This window comes from Balaenoptera ricei, chromosome 4 (assembly GCF_028023285.1).
Source record: "Balaenoptera ricei isolate mBalRic1 chromosome 4, mBalRic1.hap2, whole genome shotgun sequence".
In the NCBI taxonomy this organism is placed as follows: Eukaryota; Metazoa; Chordata; class Mammalia; order Artiodactyla; family Balaenopteridae; genus Balaenoptera; species Balaenoptera ricei.
This window is the reverse complement of record NC_082642.1, coordinates 112,546,705-112,574,458: the sequence shown is the minus strand read 5'-3', so window position 1 is coordinate 112,574,458 and position 27,754 is coordinate 112,546,705. Positions and strand designations below refer to the sequence as shown.

The window sequence follows — 27,754 nt, the reverse complement described above, 5'->3', positions numbered from 1 at the left end:
AATTGAGCTATTTGTAGTGAGGTGGATGGACCTAGAGACTGTTATACAGAGTGAAGTCAGAAAGAGATAAACAAATACCATATGCTAACACATATATATGGAATCTAAAAAAAAAAAAAAAAAAAAATGGTTCTGATGAACCAAGGAGCAGGACAGGAGTAAAGATGCAGACACAGAGAATGGACTTGAGGACATGGGGAGAGGGAAGGGTAAGCTGGGACGAAGTGACAGAGTAGCAATGACATATATACACTACCAAATGTAAAATAGTTAGTGGGAAGCAGCCGCATAGCACAGGGAGATCAGTTCGGTGCTTTGTGACCACCTAGAGGGGTGGGATAGGGAGGGTGGGAAGGAGACGCAAAAGTGAGGGGATATGGGGATATATGTATACATATAGCTGATTCACTTTGTTACACAGCAGAAACTAACATAACATTATAAAGCAATTATACTCCAATAAAGATGTTTAAAAAAAAAAACAGAAACAGACTCACAGACATAGAAAACCAATTTATGGTTACCAAACGGGAGGGAGAGGTGGCGAGGGACAAATTAAGAAAATGTGATTAACCGGTATATACTACTATACATAAAATAGATAAGCAAGAAGGATTTACTGTATAGCACAGGAAATTATATTCAGTGTCTTGTAATAACCTATAATGGAATAAAATCTGAAAAAATATACAACGGAATCATTTTCCTGTATAACTGAAACACAGTATTGTAAATCAACTATACTTGAATTTAAAAAATTACTGATCACAGATCACCATAACAAATATAATAATAATGAAAAAGTTTGATATATTGGGAGAATTACCAAACTGTGACACAGAGACACAAAGTGAGCAAATGTTTCTGGAAAAATGCTACCGACAGACTTGCTAAATGCAGGGTTGCCTGCAACATTCAATTTGTAAAAAATGCAGTATCTCCAAAGCGCAATAACGTGAAGCACAATAAAACAAGGTATGCCTGTACCTTATGACTGGTATCCTTATAAAACTGGCAGAAACAGACATACACAGAAGGAAGACAACATGAAGACATACAGGGAAAACATGTAAATATGGAGGACTGAATGCATGAATAAGAGAGGAGAGAGACATGGAACAGATTATTCCTTAATGCCTTCAAAGGAAGCACAGCCTTGAGCACACCTCGATTCACATGAAATGTGAATGGATTAAATAATCTAGTCAAAGGTCAAGATTGTGAGAGTAGATTAGAAAAAAAAAACAACACAAGACCTTCTGTGTTCTGAATGTTTGTTTCCCCTCAAAATTCATATTTTGAAATCCTAACCCCCAAAGTGATGGCAGTAGGAGGTGGGGCCTTTGGGAGGTGACTGGGTCATGAGGGTAGAGCCCTCATGAATGGGATTAGTGCTCATAAAAAAGGTTCAAGAGAGTACCCGTTCCACCCTTTGAGGATACAGTAAAAAGATGACCATCTAAGAACCAGGAAGCCCTCACCAGATACTGAATCTGGGAGTGCTATGATCCTGGGCTTCCCAGGAATTATAACACTTTTGAAAAATAAATGTTTTTTGTTTATAAGCCACCTAGTCTTATGGTATTTTGTTATAACACTCTAAACAGACTAAGATAAGATCCAACTATATGCTCTCAACCAGAGACACACTTTGGACTCAAAGAAATAAACAGGTTCAAAGTAAAAGGATGGAAACAGGTATACCATGCAAACAGCAACCTTAAGACAGGTGGAATGGCTCTATCAGTATTAGACAAAATAGACTTTAAAGCAAAAAAAGAAAAAGTCTGTAGAAACAATGAGGGACATTTCATTGACAAAAGGGTTAATTCATCAGTAAGATATACTGACTATAAATACACATATACTTAATAACAGGACCACAAGGCTCATTAAGCAAAAACTAACAGAAAGGAGAAATTAACAATTCAACAGTAATAGTTCAACACTTAAAACCCCAGTCTTGATAGAACAACTAGACACAAAATCAGCAAGGATACAGAAGGCTTGAATAACACCATCAACCAACGCATCCACAGACCACTCTAACAAACAGGAACAGAATGCACATTCTTCTCAAACACATGGAACATTCTCCAAGAAAGACCATATGCCAGGCCACAAACAAACCTCAATAAATTTACAAGAAGTGAAATCATACAAAACGTTCTCAGACCACAGTGGAATTCAATTAAAAATTAACAACAACAAAACTAAGTCATGAGGATATAATGTACAGCATGGGGACTATGATTAATAATGCTGTATTGTATATTTGGAAGTTGTTAAGAAAGTAAATCTTAAAAGTTGTCATCACACACAAAAAAATCTGTAACTATGTGAGTGATGGATGTTACCTATACTTACTGTGGTGATCATTTCATAGTATATACAAGTATAGAATCATTATGTTGTATATCTGAAACTAATATAATGTTATATGTCAATTATACCGCAATAAAAGAAGAAAATCTTTGAAATTTAAAAATACATAGAAATTAAACAATTCACACTTTCAAAAGAAGTGAATCAATCATACCAGAAATTAGAAAATACTTTTGAGCTGAATGCAAAGAAAATCACAACATACCAAAATTTATGAGGTGCAGCTAACGCAGTGCTTAGAATAAAATTTAAAACTAAATACCTATACTAGAAAAGAAGACATCTCAAATCAATAACCTAATCATGTACCTTAAGAAATTAGAAAAAGAAGCACAAACTATGTCCAAAACAAAGAGAAGAAATAGAAAATAAGATTATAGTGAAAATAAATGAAATAGAATATAGAAAACCTACAGAGAATATTGATGAAACCAAAAGTTGGTTCTTTGAAAAGATTAACAAAATTTACAAATATCTAGGTAGATTGAACAAAAAAAGAAAGAAAGAAAGAAAGAAAACACTCAAATTACTAAAATGAGGAATGAAAGATGGGTCATCACTAACAATATTACAGAAATTTTAAACAGTATAATAGAATACTATGAACAAATATATGGCAACAAATTAGATAAATAAAATATACAAATTCCTAGAAAAACAAAAGCTACCAAAACAGACTCATAAAAAAAAAAAATAGAAAATCTCAACAGACTTATAACAAGGAAAAATCTGAATTTCTAACTGGAAAACTTCACAGAAACACACACACATACACACACACACACACACACACACACACACACACACACACCACCAATGAATGACCAGATGGATTCACTGGTGAATTTTATCAAACATTTAAACAAGAATTAATGCCAATCCTTCAAAAACTCTTCCAGAAAACAAAGGAAGAGACAACACTTTTCACCTCATTCTACAAGGCTATTATTAGCCTGATTCCAAAGCCAGACAAAGACAACATAAGAAAATAGCAAGTTATTTTCTCTTCTGAATACAAACATAGATATCCTCAATAAAATCCTAGCAAACTGAAACCAGTAACATATAAATGGGATCATAAATCAGAATCAAGTGAGATTTATCCCAGGAATGCAAAGTTGGTTTAAAATCTAAAAATCAATTTATGTAATACATTATATTAATAAAGGATACAAATTACATGATATAAATGCAGAAAAAGCATTTGACAAAATCCAACACACATTCATCATAAAAAGCCTCCCACAAATTAAGAACAGAAGGGAACTTCCTCCACATGAAAAAGGGCATGTCTTAGTCTGTTCAGACTATAACAAAATATCACAGACTCAGCAGCTTATAAACAACAAACCTTTATTTCTCACGGTTCTGGAGGCTGCGAAGTCCCAGATCAGGGTGCTGGCCAACATGGTCAGGCTCTGGTGAAGGCCCTCTTCTGGGCTGCAGACTGCGGACTCCTCACAGTGTCCTCACGTGGTAGAAGGCACCAGGAAGCTCTGTGAGGTCTCTTTTATAAAAAGAGCACTAATCCCGTTCATGAGGGCTCCACCCTCATGACTTAAGCACCCCCCTCAATGGTCCCACCTCCAAACACCATCACATTGGGCATTAGGATTTCAACATATGAATTTTGGGGAGATATTGTACAAACATTCAAACCATAGCAGGGCATTTATAAAAAACCTATAACTAACATCATACTTAATGGTAAAATACTGAATGCTTTCCCTCTGATAGTAGGAACAAACAAATATTTCCACTCTCACCACTTCCATTATACATTGTACATTCTAGCCAGGACAATTAGGCAAGGGGAAAAAATTAGAGGCCTCCAGCTGAAAAGGAAGCAGTAAAGCCATCTTTGTTTGCAGATGACATGACCTTGTATATACAAAATTCCAAGCAACCTACTAAAAATTTCTAGAACAGGACAAACAGGGTCACAGTATATAAATCAGGGTCAACATATACAAATCAATGGGATTTCTACACACTAGTAATGAACCATCTAAAACTAAAATTAAGAAAACACTTCCATGCACAACAGCATCAAAAAGAAAATACTTGGGAAAAAATTTAACAATAAATGTCCAAGACACACTGAAAGTTACAAAACACTGTTGAAAGAAATTGAATAAGACCTAAATAAATGGAAAGATATATTCATGAATCAGAAGATTTAATTTGTTAAGACAGCAATACTCCCCAAATTGGTCTACAGATTCAACATATCCTCCATCAAAATCCTTGCTGGCTGTTTTGCTCAAAATGACCAACTGATTCTAGAACTCAGTTGAAAATGCAAGGAACCCAGAACAACCAAAACAATCTTGAAAAGGGACTTCCCTGGCAGCCCAGTGGTTAAGACTCCATGCTTCCACTGCAGGGGGCATGGGTTTGATCCCTGGTCGGGGAACTAAGATCCTGCATGCCGCACAGTGCAGCCAGAAAATTAAAAAAAAAAAAGTCTTGAAAAATATTATGAAGTTGGAAGACACATTTCCCAATTTCAAAACTTACCACAAAGTTGCAATAATACAGTGTACAGCACACAGTGGTACTGACATAAAAACAGACATATAGATCAATGGACTAGAATTCCAAATCCAGAAATAAACACTTATATCAATGTCAACTGATTTTCAACAAAAGTACCAAGAAAAATTCGTACCTCTTCAACAAATGTTGCTGGGACAACTGCATATTCACAAACAATAATATAAATTTGGATGCCTATCTCATGCCATACCCAAAATTAATTCAAAATGGATAAAATACCTATATCTAAGAGCTAGAACTATAAAACTCTTAGACAAAAACACAAGAGTAAATCATCATGACCTCAGATTAGGCAATAGTTCCTCAGATATGACAACAAAAGCACAGCAACAAAAGAAAAATAGATAAATGGGATTTCATCAAAGTGAAAAAAACTTTCGTGCTTCAAAGGACACCATCAAGAAAGTGAAAAGCTGAGTGAGAGAAAATATTTGCAAATCACATATCTGATAAGGACCTGTATCCAGAATATATAAAGAACTCTTACAACTCAACAATAAAAAGATAAACAACACAATTTTTAAACAGGCAAAGGATCTAAACAGACATTTCTCTAAAGAAGATATACAAATGACCAACAGGCATGTAAAAAGACACTCAATGTCATTAGGAAATATGTATCAAAACCACAATGAGATTATCATTTCACACCCACTAGGACAACTATGGAAAGAAGGAAGGAAGGGAAGGAGGAAGGGAAAATAAGTATTGATAAGGATATGGAGTCACTGATATGTTTATTTCCTAAGGACAATTCACTTGAAAGGTGAGAATTCCGACTAAACAGTTTACAGAGTGCTCTGACATAAAATCAAGAACTCCAATTAGGACTTCCCTGGTGGCACAGTGGTTAAGAATCCGCCTGCCCAATGCAGGGGACACGGGTTTGAGCCCTGGTCTGGGAAGATCCCACATGCCACGGAGCAACTAAGCCCATGTGCCACAACTACTGCCTGTGCTCTAAAGCCTGCATCCCACAACTACTGAGCCCATGTGCCACAACTACTGAAGCCCATGTGCCTAGAGCCTGTGCTCTGCAACAAGAGAAGCCCGCACACCGCAACGAAGAGTAGCCCCTGCTCACCGCAACTAGAGAAAGCCCATGCACAGCAGCAAAGACCCAATGCAGCCAAAAATAAATAAACTAAAAAAAAAAAAAAGAACTCCAATTAGTCTTCCAATTTGTGCAAACTCCCAATAATTGTAATTTTTACTTTGTTACTGTCACTTTTTATTCATTCACTATTCTAAAAAAGATAACACCCTTTTGCAAAATAACAACTTTTTAAGCATTTACTGATGTCCAATACTAAAATTCACCTCCGATTTCCTGCTGCTAATAACTGTAATTTGAATCCCATAGATATTTAATTCCAGTATATCCATTATTCATTAATACTATGACTTTAAGACCACAGTTGCTAAATGGAGCACAAATGATGAATCCAGCATCTTAATGAGTCTATATGTAACTCTTGCTTTATTAGCTAAAGCTTTCAAGATGTTACAAACACACAAAAACAAGGAGTTAAGATGAATTAGAATCACAGAAAGAGCTTAGAAGGAACCGTAGAGGCCACTGAACTCAATCACTGTATTTTAAAAGTTGTGGAAATTGAGAACCAAAAAGGTTAAATGAATCATTCATGGTCACACTATACATAGTATAAGCCCATCCTATATCACACACATACATGTATCTTACCTTTCTGGTGATGTCTTAGAAGTGACAGGACGCCCACGTACACCCTTTTTACTTTTATGGTCTACAGAGAGGACCTTATTTCTTAGGCTCCTTTTCCACTAAGAAAAAAAAATGGAATTTGGAATTTCAATAATAAATATAGCAATATGACAATTAAGACGCACTTAAATTTTCTTTTTATTTAGAAATTCAAGGTAAACAGCCAAAGTCATAACGGTTCACAGAGGGGGAAAAATGCAATCTACAAAATACCTGGCATCTTTTGCTAGTGAGGATATATAAGTCCAATAAATAATAGAAGAAAGACATATATGGACTTCCCTGGCGATCCAGTGGTTAAGACTCCACATTCCACTGCAAGTGGCGTGGGTTCAATCCCTGGTTGGGGAACTAAGATCCCACATGCCACGCAGCCAAAAAATAAATAAATAAATGAATAAATAAATAAATAAAGGGTCTGGACTTAATTCGTTAAAAAAAGAAAAAGAAAAAAGACATTTAAAAATGTAAAGGTGGGCTTTCCTGGTGGCGCAGTGGTTGAGAATCTGCCTGCCAATTAAGGGGACACGGGTTCGAGCCCTGGTCTGGGAAGATCCAACATGCCGCGGAGCAACTGGGCCCGTGAGCCACAATTACTGAGCCTGCACGTCTGGAGCCTGTGCTCCGCAGCGAGAGAGGCCGCGATAGTGAGAGGCCCGCACACCGCGATGAAGAGTGGCCCCCGCTTGCCACAACTAGAGAAAGCCCTCGCACAGAAACGAAGACCCAACACAGCCATAAATAAATAAATAAATAAAAACATCTGCTTGTCTTAAAAAAAAAAAAAAAATCCTTAACCTCATTTCATTTAAAAAAAAAAATGTAAAGGTAATTTTAGTCAGGAAATAGACATTTTAAGATTCAAAAGCTTACATAACTATGAGAAATGGTGAATGTGTTTAAAGGAAATAAAAATAATTACATGCCGAGTTAAACAGAGTCTGTGATTATGAAGTAACTGCATTTATAAACAATTGGAAGGGATTACAACTGATTCCCTATGAACTGCTGCATGGAAAAACTTTAGGGAAGAGTCAGATATCTTACTAACAGTGTTTAGGTTTAATCCAACTACAAACAAAGTTAAAATTGATTTAGTTGATATAGAAACAGGACTTCCCTGGTGGTGCACTGGTTAAGAATCCGCCTGCCAATGCAGAGGACACAGGTTCAATCCCTGGTCCGGGAAGATCCCACATGCCACGGAGCAAATAAGCCCACGTGCCACAACTACTGAGCCTGCACTCTAGAGCCTGCGAGCCACAACTACTGAGCCCACGCACACAACTACTGAAGCCCACACATCCTAGAGCCTGCACACCGCAACTACTGAGCCCTCATGCTGCAACTACTAAAGCCTGTGTAACTAGAGCCTGTGCTCCGCAACAAGAGAAGCCACCACAATGAGAAGCCCATGCACCACAACAAGAGTAGCCCCTGCTCATCACAACTAGACAAAGCCTGCGCACAGCAGAGACCCAATGCAGCCAAAATTAAAAATTTTTTAAATATATATATATAAACAGTGTGGGGACTTCCCTGGTGGCGCAGTGGTTAAGAATCCACCTGCCAATGCAGGGGACACGGGTTCGAGCCCTGGTCCAGGAAGATCCCACATGCCACAGAGCAACTAAGCCCACGCACCACAACTACTGAGCCTGTGCTCTAGAGCCTGTGAGCCACAGATACTGAAGCCCACGCGCCTAGAGCCTGTGCTCCGCAACAAAAGAAGCCACCACAATGAGAAGCCCGCACACCTAAATGAAAAGCAGCCCCAGCTCGCCGCAACTAGAGAGCCCGCACGCAACAACGAAGACCCAATGCAACCATAAATAAATAAATAAGTAAATAAATTTTTTTTTTAAAAAGAGAAACAGTGTGAATCTGGGCAAATAAATTACTTACCTTCTCTATGCGTTAGTTTCCTTACGTAATAATGGTTACTATCTCACAAGGATATATGATGATTATATATGTAATAAGTTTAAAATACTGTCTTCCTTCCTAAATAGACATGTCTCCAAAGAATACATAAAAATGGCCAAAAAGCACCACAACAAAGAGCAGCCCCGCTCGCCGCAACTAGAGAAAGCCCACGTGCACCAACAAAGTCCCAACGCAGCCAAAAAGAAATAAATTAATTTTTTTTTAATGAAGTCTACAAATAACAAATGCTGGAGAGGGTGTGGAGAAAAGGGAACCCTCTTAACACTATTGGTGGGAATGTAAATTGGTGTGGCCACTATGGAGAACACTATAGAGGTTCCTTAAAAAACTAAAAATAGAGTTGCCATATGATTAGCAATCCCTCTCCTCGGCATATATCCAGAGAAAACTGTAATTCAAAAAAATACATGCACTCCAATGTTCATAGCAGCACTATTTACAATGGCCGAGACATGGAAGCAACCTAAATGTCTATTGACAGATGAATGGATAAAGAAGATGTGGTATACATATACACATACACACACGCGCGCGCGCGCGCACACACACACACACACACACACACACACACAGTGGAATATTACTCAGCCATAAAAAAGAATGAAATAATGCCATTTGCAGCAACATGGATGGACCCAGAGATTATATTAAGTGAAGTAAGTCAGAAAGAGAAAGACAAATACCATATGCTATCACTTATATGTGGAATCTAAAATATGACACAAATGAACTTATTTATGAAACAGAAACAGACTCAGAGACATAGAAAACAAACTTACGGTTACCAAAGGGGAAAGGGGGTGGAGGAGGGATAAATTAGGAGTTTGAGATTAGCAGATACAAATTAATACATATAAAATAAACAACAGGGTCCTACTGTATAGCACAGACAACTATATCCAATATCCTGTAATAAACCATAATGGAAAAGAATATGTATACATATGTATAACTGAATCACTTTTCTGTACACCTGAAACTAACACAACAATGTAAATCAACTATAGCTAAAATATACTGTCTTCCTCAAAGAGATATTTGTACACCTATGTTCATAGCAGCGTTTTTCACAATAGCTACAAGGTGGAAACAACTCAAGTGTCCCATCAATAATAACACCTATAATAATGAATTGTGGCATATACATACAATGAAATATTACTCAGCCTTAAAAAGTAAGGAAATTCTGACACACGCTACAACATGCATGAACTTTGACAACTATGAGATAATAAAAAATATTTATATTGGTCTCTGGCCCCAGTTCCTACACAGAGGTCCTAAAACCCTTGTAATGTCCTTGGTGATAGGAGCATCTTTTGCTATAATATCTGGTTTTTAACCCCAATCTCTGACACAGGGCTCCTAAAACCCTCACAATTTCCTGGGTGATAGATGTGCCTTTTGTACTAATGAAGTGACTTTGGGTGAGATCCTGGATGGCTCCTGGATAGGGTCTAGTCACCAGAAAGACCAAGCCAATATTACAAGCTTGGAATTCTCATCTTTGCCCCCCATTTTCTAGAGAGGGGAGAGGGACTGGAAACAGAATTAATTATTGGTCATGCCTATGTGAGCAAATCTCCATTACAATAGCAAAAATATTATATGAGGTTCAAAGAGCTTTCAGGTTGGTAAACACATCCATATACCTGGAAGGTGACACACCCCAACTCCACAGGGAAGGAAGCTCCTGCACTCAGGACCCTACCAGACCTTGCCCTATGTATCTATTCATTTGGCTATTCATCTGTATCCTTTATCATGTCCTTAAATAAACTGGTAAATGTAAATAAGTGCTTCTCTGAGTTCTGTGAACTGCTCTAGCATAAATTAATCAAACCTGAGGAGAGGGTCATGGGAATCTCAGATTTATAGCCAGCTGGTCAGAAGCACAGGTGACAACCTGGAATTGTGATTGGCATCTGAAGTGGGGTGGGAGCAGTCTTGGGACTGAGCCCACAACCTGTGAGATCTGAAACCATCTCCACATAGATAGTGTCAGAATTGAGATAAATTGTAGGACACCCAGTTCATGTCCCAGAGGATTGCTTGGTGGGGGAAAACCCACACACATCTGGTGTGAGAAGTGTTGTGAAAATGATAGTAGTATGAGAGTAAAGGAGAAACACAGGAGGAAGATGGGTTTTTCCCAACTCAATGACATTAGGTTAAGTGAAATAAGCCAGTAACAAAAAGACAAATACTCTATGGTTCAAGTTATAGGAAGTATCTAGAGTACACAGAGATAGAAAACAGTAGACTTTTGGTTGCCAGGGGATGGGAGAGGGGGAAATGGAGAGTTATTTTTTAATGGGTAAAGTGTTTTGGTTTTGCAAGATGTAAAGAATTCTGGAGATAGACGGTGGTGATGGTTGCACAACAATGCGAATATACTAAATGCCAGTGAACTGTACCCTTAAAAATGGTTAAGATGATAAATTTAATGTTATGTGTGCTTTACCATAATTGAAAATACATTTGAAAAAGTAAAAAAAAAAAATTTAAGTAATGAAAAACACTGTCTTAACCATGATAGCCCTCAATAAACTGTCATTTTTATTCTCCAGGCATTATTATCTCATTATCACCACAGCCCTACATGGTATAAAACTCATCACTTTGTAAGTGGGAAGTGAAGCTCAGAGAATAAACTTCACCAATTAACCCAAGTCTGCCTGACATAAAAGCCTATGCTCCTTCCAATGCTGCAGTTCTAAATTACACAAATTCTCTGAAATCTTTCCTATCAAGATATCAACCTAAACACAATGTCACTCCCATTTCACTACAAAATGTAAATGTATCAATATAACTAGATTAAAAATACATTTTTCCTCCATTTTCAGTATCACTGTCTTAGTTCTGCCTCTTACTTCTGACCTGGACTCTTGCAATGTTCTCCTAATGGGATTCCCTGCAAATGGTCTCTTCTTCCCCTCCAGTCCAGCAGCCACTCCATCATGAAAGTTAAATCTTTCAAAAATGCAAATCTGATGTCATTCTCCTGCTTAAATTCCTAAGTATTCCCCACTACCTAAGGAGAAAAAAAAAAAAGAACTGAGTTCTCTTTCTCACTTCTGCTTCCCATGAATCTTCTATTCTGACAACACTAAACTATACGTAGTTCCCTGAAAGTGCATGCCATTCAGATCCTTTAACATCTTTGTGTACATGTTTCCTCTTACTAGAATGTGCTTTGCCCTCCCCAGTTCTCCTTGTTCATTAAGTCCCAGATCAACACCACCTATGAAGCCTTCCTCACTCTCTAGAAAAGTAAATCAGTATCTCTGCTGTAACACTATTTTACATACCTCTATTACTGATAACAGTTCTCACAATGAATTACATTATTTGTTTACATCAAACTGCAACCAGGACTGGGAATAATTTAGCTCACAAGCTAGACTCTCAGAACTACTGGTTAACTAGTTTCCCACAACTGTTTCACTAATCTCACAGTAAATGCAGCTTTCACATTTTTTGTTTCCAAATTTTTTTCTACCTTACTAATAACATTGTAATTAGGTTTTGCCTATATTTGCAAAATGCTGAGAGTACTAGTCTTTGAGTCTCATATTCTGTACAGAAAAGAAACATAATTCCCACCAAAGAGGGGGAAAAAGAATGAGAAGTTTTAAACTATTACAAAAAATGAAACAAACACATTGAGACAAAATGAAGATAACTTTAATAGGAGAGGAGGGGAATTGATTAAAATTTTATTAACTCTAAATAACAGTAAGATGTTCCAATGCCCATCTCCAATCCTACCACAGCCAAGGGTAATCTGGAGTGTATCTACAGACATTATCAGAGGAAAACAAAAATTCACTTAGACTTTGATAAATTGTTTCTTATATTTAATATCACACTAGAATGTTTTTTCTTTCAAAAGTTGGATTAGAATTGCAGCCTGGATAATAACTTGTATTTTTCAGAGATACAATTTTTCACTTAGTCTATGAACCTATATATATGCTATCTCTGAAAAAAAATCAGATAACAAAGAATTGTCCCACAATCTGATTATGAATGAGAATTTATTCACATACATATTTTGAAAGCTATCTGATCACAAATAGGAAGGTTGAAATAGTATGAATAATTATAATTTAAATACGAAAAAACTTATAGAAGAATAAAAGACTTTGCTTAGAGACAAGATCAAATCATTTAGTTACCTGATTTTGAAGCTCTCATTCTAGCAGGGACACCAAAATAAAATACTATGATAATTAAAACCAAATGTTCCATAGGAACTTGACTAAAATTTTTCTTGGACAAATCAACTCTACATCCATTCTAAGTGGTGCAGTGTTCACAGTCTCAACAGAGTACTTCTTTACATACTAAAAACGAACCAAATCTGCATCCTGAAGAAAATATCAGCTTTGCTTACAACTACTTATCCATGTCACAGCCTACTGTAATAAAAGATGGATGATGACTTTCCAACCAATTGAGATTATTGGTCAGGATTTAAATTTTATACCAGAATTTCAATCTTATTGACTCTTCATCTAATTTCCAAATTAGCAACATGTAATGTCAACACTGAAAACACTTATCAGAAAATGTAAGCTGAAATTATTTGGTAACCAACATCTACTGAACAGCTGGATAAACTGGTGAGGTGGGGGGAGAGAGGCTATCTGGGGAATCCTGTATTCTCTTCAACAAGTTTTCCCTGATGGTAACACCTTGCATAACTGCACAGCAATATCATCATCAGGAAACTGACATTGAAACAATCCATGACCTTATTAAGATTTCACCTGTTTTACATGCACACACTTGTGTGTGTGTGTGTGTGTGTGTGCATTTAGTCCTAAGCGATTTTATCACATGTAGACATCTCTGTGACTACAACCAAACTCAAGATATAGAACAGTTGTGTCATAAAGATCCTTTCTGCTACCCTTTTATAAACACATCTGCCCCTCTCCCCTTCCACTAACCCCCTACCCTACAGGATCAAATCATTTAGTTATCTAATTTTGAAGCTCTCATTCTAGCAGGGATTTCCCAGAGTTTTCCTAGACATTCAAATGAACATTTAAGAAGAAAATAAAGTGAATTCTACACAACCTATTCCATTAACTAGAAATAAACAATTCCCAATTCAATCTATAAAGCAAACATTATACTGATACCAAATCAATATAATGACAGTACAAGAAAACTAAAGACCAATATCCCTGATAAGTACAGACAAAAATACTCAACAAAAATCAGCAGATCAAAACCAGCAATATATAAAAAGAATAATACAGCATGACTAATTAGGGTTTATTCTAGGACAGAAAAGTGGTTTAATATTTGAAAATCAAATCAATCTATGATTTAAAAAAGAAAAAAGACCCTACTCTACATTGCATACAATAAACTCACTTTAAATATAAAGACACAAACAGATTAAAAGTAAAGGGATGAAGAAAGAAACACCATTCTAAGACATCAAAAGACAGTTAGAGTAGCCATATTAATTTCCGACTGAGATATCAGAGGAAAAAACAGTATCAAATTTGGGGATACAGGGATAAAGAGGAATATTACATAATGATAGAGGGGTCAATTCGCCAAAAAAAATAATAATCCTTAATGTATATATGCCTAACACCAAAATACATAAGGCAAAAACTGATAGAAATATTGATACAAGGACAAATAGACATATCTACAATTACAGTTGAAGACTTCAACATCTCTCTATCAGAAACAGATCCAGCAGGCAGAAAATCAATAAGGAAATAATTGAACTGAAAAACACCATCAGCCAACTAAATCTAATTAACATTTATAGAATACTTCATCTAAAACAGAATACACATTCTTCTCAAGCGCACATGCTTAGAGGGAAATTTATAGCATTGAATTCATGTATTAAAAAAGGAGACAATTCTAAAATCAATAATGCAAACTTTCAGCTTTGGAAATTAAAAAAAGAAGGGCAAATTTATTCCAAAGTAAGCAGAAGAAAAGAAATAAATAAAAGAGCAGAAATCAATGAAATTGAAAAAAAGTCAATGAAATTGAAAACAAGAAATCAACAGAGAAAATCAACTAAATCAAAGGTTGGTTCTTTGAAAAAAATCAATAAAATTGATAAACCTCTACCCAGGTTAACTAAGAAAAAAAACAGAAGAGACAGATTACTAATATCAAAAATGAAAGAGGGGCAATCAGTACTGGTCCAATGGACATTATATAGAAATAATACAGAAATGCTATGAACAACTCAATGCCCACAAATGTGAAAACTTACATGAAAATGGACCAATACCTTGAAAGATACAATTGATCAAAACTCATGTAATCTGAATAGGTCCATATCTATTAAAGAAATTGAATCAATTGAATCAATATTTAATACCTTCCAAAACAGAAAGGACTAGGCCCAGTTTGGTTCATCAGTGAATTCTACCAAACATTTAAGAAATCAATTATACAAATTCTCTATAATTTCTTTCACAAAATAGTAGAGGAACACTTCCAAACTCATTCTATGAGGCCAGCCTTTCTATTTTTCCTAATATTTATTTATTTATTTATTTATTTGGCTGAATCGGGTCTTAGTTGCAGCATGCAGGATCTTTGTTGTGGCATGTGGAATCCTTGGTTGCAGTGCACGGGTTCTTTGTTGCGGCACGCAGGCTTCTCTCTAGTTGTGGCACTCGGGCTCCAGAGTGTGCAGGCTCAGTAGTTGCGGTGCATGGGCTCTCTAGTTGTGGCAGACGGGCTCTAGAGCGCACAGGCTCAGTAGTTGCAAAGCATGGGCTTACTTGCCCCATGGCATGTGGGATCTAGTTCCCTGACCAGGGATCAAAACCATGTCATGTCCCCTGCACTGGAAGGTAGATTCTTAACCACCAGACCACCAGGGAAGTCCCGAGGCCAGCCTTAATACCAAAACCAGAAAAATACATTACAAAAAAAGAAAACTACACAATATCTCTTATGAACATAGGTGCAAATATTCTCAACAGAATCAAATCCAACAAAGTATAAAAAGAATTATATATCATAAACAAGTGAGACTTATTTCAAATAAGCAATGATGGTTAAGCATTTGAAAAATCCATTAATGTCAACAAGTTAAAGAAGAAATATGAAATGGTCATATCAATAGATGTGGAAAAAGCATCTGACAAAACCCAAAAGCCATTTATGATTTTTTTAAAACTCTCAGAAAACTAGGAATAGAGGGGAATATTTTTAATTTGATTAAGAATATCTACAATAAACCTACAGCCAACATCACACTTAATGGCGAGAAACCATATGCTTTGATGCTAAGATTGAGAACAAGCAAGAATGTTCCCTCTCATCACTCCTATTCAACCTCATACTGGAAGTCCTAGATAATGCAATGAGACAAGAAAAGGAAATCAAAGGGATACGGATTGGGAAGGAAAAAATAAAACCTTTATTTGAGATGACATAATTGTCTATGTAGGAAATCCCAGAGATGAATTTGAATTAAAAAAAAAAAAAAAAACTTCCTTGAACTAATAAGCAATTATAGCAACAGTGCAGGAAACAAGATGAATATACAAAAATTAATTGCTTTCTTACATGAAGGTAAAGAACTGTTAGAATTTGAAATTAAAAACACAATACCATTTACATTAGCACTGAAAAAATTAAATACTTATGTACAAGTCTTTAAAAATGTATAAAATCTATATGAAAAGAACTATAAAACTCCAATAAAAGATATCAAAGATCTAAATAAATAGATATTCCATGCACATGAATAGGAAGACTCAATACTGTTAAGGTGTCAGTTCTTCCCAACTTGATCTACAGAATCAACACAATTCCAATCAGTATGCCAGCAAGTTATTGTGTGGATTTCGACAGACTGATTCTAAATTTTAAATAGAAAGGTGAAAGACCCAGAATAGCCAATACAATATTAAAGAACAAGCTCAGAGAACTGATACTACCACCTTAAAGACTTACTATAAAGCTACAGTAACCAAGACAGCATGGTATTGACAAAAAAACAGACAAATAGATCAACAGAACAGAATAGATAGCTGAGAAAAGGATCCACACAATGTAATCAATTAATTTCTAACAAAGGAACAATGGCAATTCAATGGAGAAAGGCTAATCTTCAACAAATGACACTAAAACAACTGGCCACTCGTGTATGAAGAAATAAACAGAGACACAAATCTTATACCTTTCACAAAAATTAACTGAAAATGGATCACAGATCTAAATGTAAATTGCAAAACTATAAAATTCCTAAAAGATAACGTAAGAGATAATCTAGGTGACCTTCAGTTGAACAATTACTTCTTAGATATAATACCTAAAGCACAATCCATGAAGGAAAAATTGAAATTTGGGCTTCATTAAAATTAAAACTGCTCTGTGAAAGATACTGTTAAAAGAATGAAAAGTTAAGACACAGACTAGAAAAAACTCTTTGCAAAACACATATGTGATAAAGGACTGGTATCCAAAATATACAATCAACTCTTAAAACTAAAAAGCAAGAAAACAAACAATTTTAAAAATGAGAGAATTCCCTGGTGATCTGGTGGTTAGGACTCGACGCTTTCACCGCTGTGGGCCCAGGTTCAATCCCTGGTTGGGGAACTAAGATCCCACAAGCCATGCAGCACAGCCAAAAAGAAAAAATGAGCCAAAAATGTGAACACACACTTCACCAAAGAAGATATACAGATGACAAATATGCATATGAAAAGAAGCTCACCAAAACATGTCATCAGGGAATTACAAGGTAAAACAAAGAGATACTACTACATACCTATTAGAATGGCTAAAACCCAAAACACTGACTACCCCAAATGTTGGCCAGGATGTGGAATAACAGGAAATCTCATTAGTTGCTGGTGGAAATGCAAAATGGTGCAACCATTTTGGAAGATGCTTTGGCAATTTCTGACAAAACTAAACATACTCTTAACATACAGTCTAGCAACTGCACTCCTTAGTATTTACCCAAATAAGTTGGAAACTTCTGTCCACACAAAAATCTGCACATTAATGTTTAGTGCAGCTTTATTCATAACTGCGAAAACTTTAAAGTAACCAAGATGTCTTTCAATAGATGATAAAGAAACTGTGGTACACCCACATAATGGAGTATCATTCAGCAATAAAAACAAAGGACAGTGGGGGAGTCTGTGCATGTGTAGGGGCAGGGGATATACGGGAACTGTCTGTATTTTCTGCTCAATTTAGCTGTGAACCTAAAGTTACTCTAAAAAATAGTCTTTCTAAAAAAAAAAAATTTTTTTTAAAGAAACGAGCTAACAAGCCACAAAAAGACACTCTGATGAACATAAAAGCATACAGCTAAGAGAAAGAAGCCAATCTGAAAAGGCTGTATGATTCCAAGTATATGACAATATGATTTAAAAAAAAAAATATGGGGACTTCCTTGACGGCACAGTCATTAAGAATCCACCTGCCAATGCAGGGGACACGGGTTCGAGCCCTGGTCCAGGAAGATCCCACATGCTGCAGAGCAACTAAGCCCGTGCGCCACAACTACTGAGCCTGTGCTCTAGAGCCCACGAGCCACAACTACTGAGCCTGCGAGCCACAACTACCGAAGCCCGTGCACCTAGAGCCCATACTCACAACAAGAGAAGCCACCACAATGAGAAGCCCGCGCACCACAATGAAGAGTAGCCCCCACTCGCCACAGCTAAAAGAAAGCCCGAGCGCAGCAACGAAGACCCAACGCAGCCAGAAATAAATAAATAAATAAATAAAATTTTAAAACTACGGAGCTTTTCACGCAGATGGCGCCAAAGGCAAAGAAAGAAGCCCCTGCACCTCCCAAAGCCAAAGCCAAAGCCAAAGCCAAAGCCAAAGCAAAAGCTTTGAAGGCCAAGAAAGCACTGTTGAAAGGTATTCACAGCCACAAAAAAAAGAAGATCTGGACGTGGTGACCTTCCGACGGCCCAAAACACTGCAGCTCAAGAGGCAGCACAAATATCCTCAGAAGAACACCCCTAGAAGAAACAAGCTTGACCACTATGCCATCATCAAGTTCTCCCTCACCACCAAGTCAGCCATGAAGAAAATAGAAGACAACAACACACTGGTGTTCATTGTGGATGGCAAGGCCAACAAACACCAAATTAAACAGGCTGTGAAGAAGCTCTGACGTTGACATGGCCTGATGGAAAGAAGAAGGCATATGTTCTACTGGCTCCTGACTATTATGCTTTGGAGTAGCCAACAAAATTGGGATCATCTAAACTGAGTCCAGCTAGCTAATTCAAAATATAAAAGTTTTCACTGTAAATAAAAAAACTATAGAGATATTAAAAAGATCAGTGGAGAACAAGAAATTTTTAGAACAGTGAAATTATCCTGAATTACACTGTAATAGTGGATACACGTCATCATACATTTCTCAAAACACATAGAATATACTATACAAAAAGTGAACCCTAATATAAACTACGGACTTCAGTTAATAATATATCAGAGGTGTTCCAGTTCACGATGATGATGTAGGTAGTGTCCTGAATTCACTTCCTCCCATGGACACACCAAATCTACAGCTACATACAGAACAACTCCCTCTGAAAGAAATCCAGAAACTAGCTGAGCAACTCTTATCACACAAATGAGAAAAAACCCACATCAAAACTGGTAGGAGGGGCTTCCCTGGTGGTGCAGTGGTTGAGAATCCGCCTGCCGGTGCAGGGGACATGGGTTTGATCCCTGGTCCGGGAAGATCCCACATGCTGTGGAGCAACTAAGCCTGTGCACCACAACTACTGAGCCTGTGCACCTAGAGCCCGTGCTCCGCAACGAGAAGCCACTGCAATTAGAAGCCCGCGCACCACAACGAGGAGTAGCCCCCGCTCGCCACAACTAGAGAAAGCCTGCGCGCAGCAAGGAAGACCCAACGCAGCCAAAAATAAATAAATAAATAAATAAATAAATTTATTTAAAAAACTGGTAGAAGAGGCTGAGACATAATCTCTCCATAAACACCATCCCCAGCAGATCAGAACACAGCCAGAAAGGAACTCACAACTCCCAGCTTTTCCCTAAGGAGCAATGGGTTTGCACCCCACATTTGGCACCCCAACTTTTAAGATTATCACCAAGGAGATAGGCCCCCAAAACATTTAGCTTTAAAAGGCAACAGAACTTGCATCTAAATATAAGACCCATAAGGCTCTGGCATACTAAGACACAGTTCTTAAAAGGCTCACATGGACTCACCATGGCTAACCCTCCAGGACCCAGAATAGAGGCAGCAGACTAAAATGCACCCAGTCTTTCTATAAAAGAGGCCTATTTGTTTATCTCAAAATCTGCAGTATGAAGGGCAGGCTTCTAATTTAACATGCATCCCAGGTCCAACTGCAACACTCTCCAGAGACCATGGAGGCAGGTAGGCACCATCTCTGAGCTCTCCCTCTACCTCCAGGTTGCCCTTATCTCCCAAAAAAGAGCTTATGCACAAGACTGGCACACCAGTTTTTGCAGCTGCTGCCCAGGAGATACCCCTTAATCACCTGGCTCTGGTGGCCAATGGGGCATATGCTCCTAAGTCCCACAGGACTAAACCTAAGAGCAGAACAGTTTTTAACCAGCTATCCCCCCAGGTTACAGCACGGAGCAAACAAACAGAAACACCTGTCTGCCAGTCTTACTCTGAAAGAGGTATAGCTGTGTACTTTTTTTTTTTTTTTTTTGGCTGCGTTGGGTCTTTGTTGCTGCACACGGGCTTTTTCTCTAGTTGCAGCGAGCAGGGGCTTCTCCTTGTTGCAGTGCACGGGCTTCTCACTGCAGTGGCTTCTCTTTGTTGCGGAGCATGGGCTCAGTAGTTGTGGCTTGTGGGCTCTAGAGCACAGGCTCAGGAGTTGTGGTGCATGGGCCTAGTTGCTCCACGGCATGTGGGATCCCCCCGGACTAGGGCTCGAACCCACGTCCCCTGCATTGGCAGGCGGATTCTTAACCACTGCACCACCAGGGAAGTCCCTAGCTGTGTACTTTAAAAGCTGCTGCCTGGGGTTCTGGCTTCCAATCAGCCTGCATCTAGGTGCTAAGATCCTCCCCCTTGGGATACAGACAGGTCTTGTCACACTCTCAACTACTGGAAGCCACTAAAAACAAAGAAGACTGCTTGGACAATCACAGAGGTCTAAGAAACAACGAAGGGTTAGGACAGAATTAAAGGATAAGGTTCAGGTCCTATATAAGATCAGTCCTTCAAGACTGAGAGAGGTGGCTGTTTTATCTAATGCATGGAAACTAACCAGAGAATGAAGGAAAATAAAGCAGAAAAATACATTACAAATGAAAGAACATGATAAAACCTCAGTAAAAAACACCTTAATGACTGGAAATAAGTGATCTACCTGATAAATAGTTCAAAAAATTAGTCATAAAGATGCTCACCAAAGTCAAAAGACCAATGCATGAACAAAATGAAAATTTCAACGAAAAGAAAAGAAAGTACCAAACAAATCACAGAACTGAAGAATATTAATAATTGAACTGAAAAATTCAACAGAGAGATCAACAGTAAGCTAGATGACATGAAAGAAAGGATCAGTGAACTCGAAGACAGGGCAGTAGAATTCATCCAATCAAAGGATCAAAAAAAGAATAAAAAGAGTGAGCATATACTAAGGGACTTATAAGACAACATAAAGGAGAACAATACTCACATAATAGGAGTACCAAAAAGAGAAGGCGGGGCAGAAAACTTATTTAAAGAAATACTGGTTGAAAACTTCCCTAACCTGCGGAAGGAAACCAACATCCACAGTCAGGAAGCCCAGAAAGTTCCAAATTAGATGCATCTATAGAGACCCACACCAAGACACGTTATAATTAAATTGTAAAACGTTAAAGACGAGGAGACAATCTAAAAAGCAACAAGAGAAAAAACAACTTCTTATATACAAGCGAACCCCCATAAGACTATCAGCAGATTTTTCAGCAGAAACTATACAGGCCAGAAGGGAGTGTTTCAATACATTCAAAGTGCTGAAAGAAAAAAAAACTGCCAACCAAGGACACTCTACCCAGCAAAGTTGTCCTCCAAGACTGAAGGAGAGATAAAGAGCTCCAGACAAGCAAAAGGTAAAGTTCCAGACAAACACCACTAGACCTGCCACACATGAAATATTGAAGGGCTTTCCTTAAACCAAAAAGGGAACTAATTAGTTACAAGAAAACTAATTTCATTTATATGAAAGTATAAATCAGAGTGGAAATAAGTGACTAGAGACTAAAGAGATAATAGGAAAGATCAATGAAACTAAGAGCTGTTTTTTGAAAAGATAACCCAAAAATGGCCTTTAGCTAGGCACAACAAGAAAAAAGGAGAGAGAACTCACAAAACAAAAACATCAGAAATAGAGAGGAGATATGACTACTGATCACAGAACTATAAAGGATCATAAGAGACTACTCTGAATTATACTCCAACAAATTGGACAACCTATAAGAAATGAATAAATTTCTAGAAACATAACCTACTAAGACTGAATCATGAAGAAACAGAAAATATGAACAGAACAATTACTAGTAACAAGACTGAATCAGTAATCAAAAACCTCACAACAAACAAAAGTCCAGGACCAGATGGATTCCCTGGTGAAGTCTATCAAACATTTAAAGAAGAATTATTACTAATCCTTCTCAAACTCTTCCAAAAAACAGAGGAGGAGGAAACACTCCCGAACTCATTTTATGAGGCCATCATTACCCTAATACCAAAACCAGACAAGGACACTACAAGAGAATTACAGGCCAATATCCCTGATGAACACAGATGCAAAAATCCTCAACAAAATATTAGCAAACTAAATTCAACAACACTTTAAAAGGTTCACACACCATGAACAAGTCAGATTTATTCCACGGATGCAAAAATGGTTCAACATCCACAAATCAATCAATGTGATACATCACATTCATCAAATGAATGATGAAATCATATCATCATAATAAAAGATGCAGAAAAAGCATCTGGCAAAATTCAACATCCATTCACAATAAAAACTCTCAACAAGGCAGGTATAGAGGGAACATACCTCAATTATGTATGACAGGACATGTATAACAGGTCCACAGCTCATGTCATACTCAACAGTAAAAAGCTGAAAGCTTTTCCTCTAAGATCAGGAACAAAACAAAGATGGCCACTCTCACCACTTTTATTCAACAGAGTACTAGAAGTCCTAGCCAGAGCAATTAGGCAAGAAAAAGAAATAAAAAGTATCCAAATTCGAAAAAAAGTAAAACTGTCTCTATTTGCAGATGACAAGATATCATACATAGAAAACCCTAAAGATCACACCAAACAAACTGTTACAACTAATCAACGAATTCAGTACAGTTGCAGGATACAAAATCAACATACAAAAAACAACTGCATTTCTACACACTAACAATAAACTACCTGAAAGAGAAATTAAGAAAACAATCCCATTTACAACTGCAGTAAAAAGAATAAAATATCTAGGAATAAACAACCCATTCACTGAAAACTCTAAGACACTGATGAAAGAAATTGAAGAGATACAAATAAATGGAAACATATGCCATACTCATGGACTGGAAGAATTAATAATGATAAAATGGCCATACTACCCAAAGCAACTTACAGATTCATGCAATCCCTATCAACATTCCAACAGTATTTTTCACAGAAATGGAACAATCTTAAAATTTGTTTGGAACCACAAAAGACCCTGAATAGCCAAAGCAATCTTAAGAAGAACAAAGCTAGAGACACCACACGTCCTGATTTCAAACTATATTACAAAGCTATAGTAATCAAAACAGTATGGTACTGGCATAAAAACACAAAAATAGATCAACTGAACAGACCAGAGAGCCCAGAAATAAATCTACACATATATGGTCAATTAATTTGTGATAAAGAACCCAAGAATATACAGTTGGGAAAAGACAGTCTCTTCAATAAATTATGCTGGGAAAACTGAACAGCCATATGCAAAAGAATGAAACAGGACGACTATCTTACACCATACACAAAAATCAACTCAAAATGGACTGACTGACTTGAACATAAAACCTGAAACTATAGAACTCCTAAAAGATAACATAAAGGGTAAGCTCCTTGATATCAGTGTCTTAACAATGATTTTTTGGATCTGACACCTAGGCAAAGGCAATAAAAACAAAATAAACAAGTAAGACTACATCAACCTAAAAATGTCTGCACAGCAAAGGAAACCATCAACAATATGAAAAACCAATCTACAGAATTGGAGAAATTATTTCTGAAACATATAACTGATAGGAGGCTAACATCCAAAATATATAAAGAACTCATACAACTCAATAGCAAAAACAAAAGATCTAATTTAAAAATGGGCAGATCTGAATAGACATTTTTCCAAAGAAGACATACATATGGCCAACAGGTACATGAAAAGGGGCTCAACATCACTAAACACCATGGAAATGCAAATCAAAACCACAATGAACTACCTCCTCACACCTGGTAGAATGGCCATTATCAAAAAGACAAGACATAAAAAGAGGAGGCAAGGATGAGGAGAGGGACTTCCCTGGTGGTCCAAAGGTTAAGAATCCACCTTGTGGGACTTCCCTGGTGGCGCAGTGGTTAAGAATCTGCCTGCTAATGCAGGGGACACGGATTCAATCCCTGGTCCAGGAAGATCCCACATGCCACGGAGCAACTAAGCCCATGTGCCACAACTACTGACTCTGCACTCTAGAGCCCACGAGCCACAACTACTGCAGCCCAGGTGCCTAGAGCCCATGCTCTGCAACAATAGAAGCCACCACAATGAGAAACCTGCCCACTGCAACAAAGAGTAGCCCCCGCTAGCCACAACTAGAGGAAAAAGCCCGCACGCAGCAATGAAGACCCAACGCAGCCATAAATAAATAAATATATTAATTTATAAATTTATTTTAAAAAAAAGAATCCACCTTCCAATGCAGGGGACGCAGGTTTGAGCCCTGGTCGGGGAGCTAAGATCCTACATGCTGCAGGACAGCTAAGCCTGTGCGCCGCAACTAATGAGCACGCATGCTCTGGAGCCCGCGCGTCACGAGAGAGCCCACATGCTACAACTACTGAGCCCACGCGCCACAACTAGAGAGAAGCCCGTGTGCTGCAACGGAAGATCCCGCGTGCCACAACTAAGACCTGACACAGCCAAATAAATATTTCAAAAGAAAAAAAAGGATGAGGAGAAAATGGAACCCTTGTGCACTGCTTGCGGGAATGTAAACTGGTAGAGACGCTATGGAAAATCGTATGGAGGTTCCTCAAAAAAATTTTTAAAAACCACCATATGATCCAGCAATTCCATTTCCACTTCTGGGTATTTTTCCTTAGAAAACAAAATCACTACCTGAAAAAAAAATTATCGGCAACTCCACTTTCACTGCAACATTATTTACAATAGCCAGGACGTGTAAACAATCTAAGTGTCCATCAATGGATGAATGGATAAACAAAATGTGGTATGTGTATATATATATATATATATATATATACACACATATATACATACACACACACTTTAATGTAATGTTATTCAACCATAAAAAAAGAAGGAAATCTTGCCATTAGCAATAACATGGGTAGACTGTCAGGGCATTATACTATGTGAAATAAGTCAGACAGAGAAAAACAAACATTGTATGATCTCACTTACATGTGGAATTTTTTTTGAATCTTAATTCATTGATACAGAGAACAGATTTGTGATTGCCAGAGGCAGGGGTTGAGAGTTGGACGAAATGAGTGAAGATGGCCAAAAGGTAAAAATGTCTAGTTATAAGTCCTGGGGACATAATATACAGCATGGCGAATTAGTTAACAAGACTATACTACACATTTGAAACCTGCTAAGAGAGTAGCTCTTAAAGGTCTCATCATGAGAAAAAAAAAACTGTAACTATGTATGGTAATGTATGTTAACTAAACTTACTAAACTTACTGTGGCAATAATTTTGCTATTTAAATATATATCAATCATTATGGCTTTCAGAGACGGTGAAGCCGGAGGAGCTCCCGGCTGGGAGAAGGATGTCAGATCTCACTGTCCTCCCAGCCTTTCAACCCTCCTCCAAAGCCCCTAGATAAAATGGTTTGATCCCCTAAATAAATAAATAAATAAATATCATCATGTTGTACACCTAAAACTAATACAGTGTTACATGTCAATTACATCTCAATATTAAAAAAATGTATCAGTATTTGACTCATCAATTGTAACAAATGTACCACATTAATGCAAGATGTTAATAATAAGGAAACTGTGTGTGAGGATAGGGAAGGGCAGAATGAATATATGGGTACTGTTTGTACTATCCCTTCAATTTTTTGGTAAACCTGAAACAACTCTAAAAAATAGTCTATTATTTTAAAAAATAAGTAAACTGACAGCATCAAGTGCTGGTAAAGTTACAGAGCATCCAGAAATCCCATACATTGCTGGTGGGAATGTAAAATGGTATTCTGGAAATCAGTTTGGCAGTTAAACATACACTTACACATGACTCAGGAATCCCACTCATAGGTATTTGCCCTAGACAAATTAAAAAACTTCTGCTCACAAAAAAGACCTATATACAAATATGTATAGCATCTTTATTCCTAACTGCCAAAAACTGTAAACAACCCATATGTCCTTCAGTGGTTAATGTGGGAATGGATAAACAAACTATCGATATATACAACATGGATGAATCTCAATGGCATTATACTACGTGAAAAAGCCACTCTCAAAACATTAAAAAATTACATACTCCATGATTGCATTCATGTGACATTCTGGAAAATACAGAACTACAGGTAGAGAAAACAACAATGTTACCATGGGTTAGGGATGGGGATAGGGAGTAACTACAAAGGGGACAGCACCAGGGAATTTTTTGGAGTGATAGAACTGTACGGTATCTTCACTGTGATGATAGTCATATGAGTCTATACAGATCTTGTAACTCATAGGACTGTAAACCAAGAAAAAAAACCGATAAATAAATACAAATACACACACACACACCCCTTTATAACGGTGGTGGCTGCAAAAATGTATACCTTTGTCAAAATTCAGAGAACACTTAAAATGGATTAATTATATGTAAATTAATTGCCAATAAAATATATTTTTAAAAGGGCAAAAAATATGAACAGACACTTCACAAAAAAAGAAAACATACAACAGCTAATCAACATATGAAAATATTTTAACACCATTAGTCACCAGGGCAAAGCAAATTAAAACCATTAAAACCAATCCCAGGGCTTCCCTGGTGGCGCAGTGGTTGAGGGTCTGCCTGCCAATGCAGGGGACACGGGTTCGAGCCCTGGTCTAGGAAGATCCCATGTGCCGCGGAGCAACTAGGCCCATGAGCCACAATTACTGAGCCTGCGCGTCTGGAGCCTGTGCTCCGCAACAAGAGAGGCTGCGATGGTGAGAGGCCCGCGCACCGCGATGAAGAGTGGCCCCCACTTGCCGCAACTAGAGAAAGCCCTCGCACAGAAGCAAAGACCCAGCACAGCCATAAATAAATAAATAAATAAATAAAATTTAAAAAAAAAAACCAATCCCAAAAGTCCATCAACAGAAGAATTAGATAAATAAATTGTGTTATACTCATATAACAGAATATTACTTAGCAGTAAAAAGAAACAAACTGGGCTTCCCTGGTGGCACAGTGGTTAAGAATCTGCCTGCCAATGCAGGAAACACAGTTTTGAGCCCTGGTCCAGGAAGATCCCACATGCCATGGAGCAACTAAGCCCATGCACCACAACTACTGAGCCTGCACTCTAGACACCACAAGCCACAACTACTGAGCCCACATGCCAAAACTACTGAAGCCCATGTGCCTAGAGCCTGCACTCTGCAACAAGAGAAGCTACCACGATGAGAAGCCCACGCACCACAACAAAGAGTAGCCCCCGCTCACAGCAACTGCTGATAGATAGAAAACAGGAATGAGTTTCAACAACATTTGACTAAGCAAAAGAAGGCAAACACAAAAGAGTATACACTATACGAATAGGCAAAACTATCTTACAAATATAGAAATCAGAAAATTGGTTGTCAGGAACAGCGTGGGAATAGGGACAGC

The 27,754-nt window shown here is 37.5% G+C and overlaps 1 protein-coding gene and 1 pseudogene across 9 annotated transcripts in view; one reads left to right on the top strand and one right to left on the bottom strand.

Annotated features, from left to right (window-relative positions):
- SENP7 (SUMO specific peptidase 7) overlaps nt 1-27,754 on the bottom strand; it is a 149,564-nt gene that overhangs the window by 87,941 nt on the left and 33,869 nt on the right. For 8 of the 9 annotated variants that reach the window (XM_059921236.1, XM_059921237.1, XM_059921242.1 and 5 more), the window contains one exon: nt 6,650-6,747. The exons of the other annotated variant lie outside the window; for it this stretch is intronic. In XM_059921236.1, coding sequence (XP_059777219.1) covers nt 6,650-6,747 — 98 coding nt within the window. The remainder of the gene's footprint in view (nt 1-6,649; nt 6,748-27,754) is intronic. 9 annotated transcript variants of the gene reach the window in all.
- Nucleotides 18,427-18,888, top strand: LOC132365468 (large ribosomal subunit protein uL23-like; annotated as a pseudogene).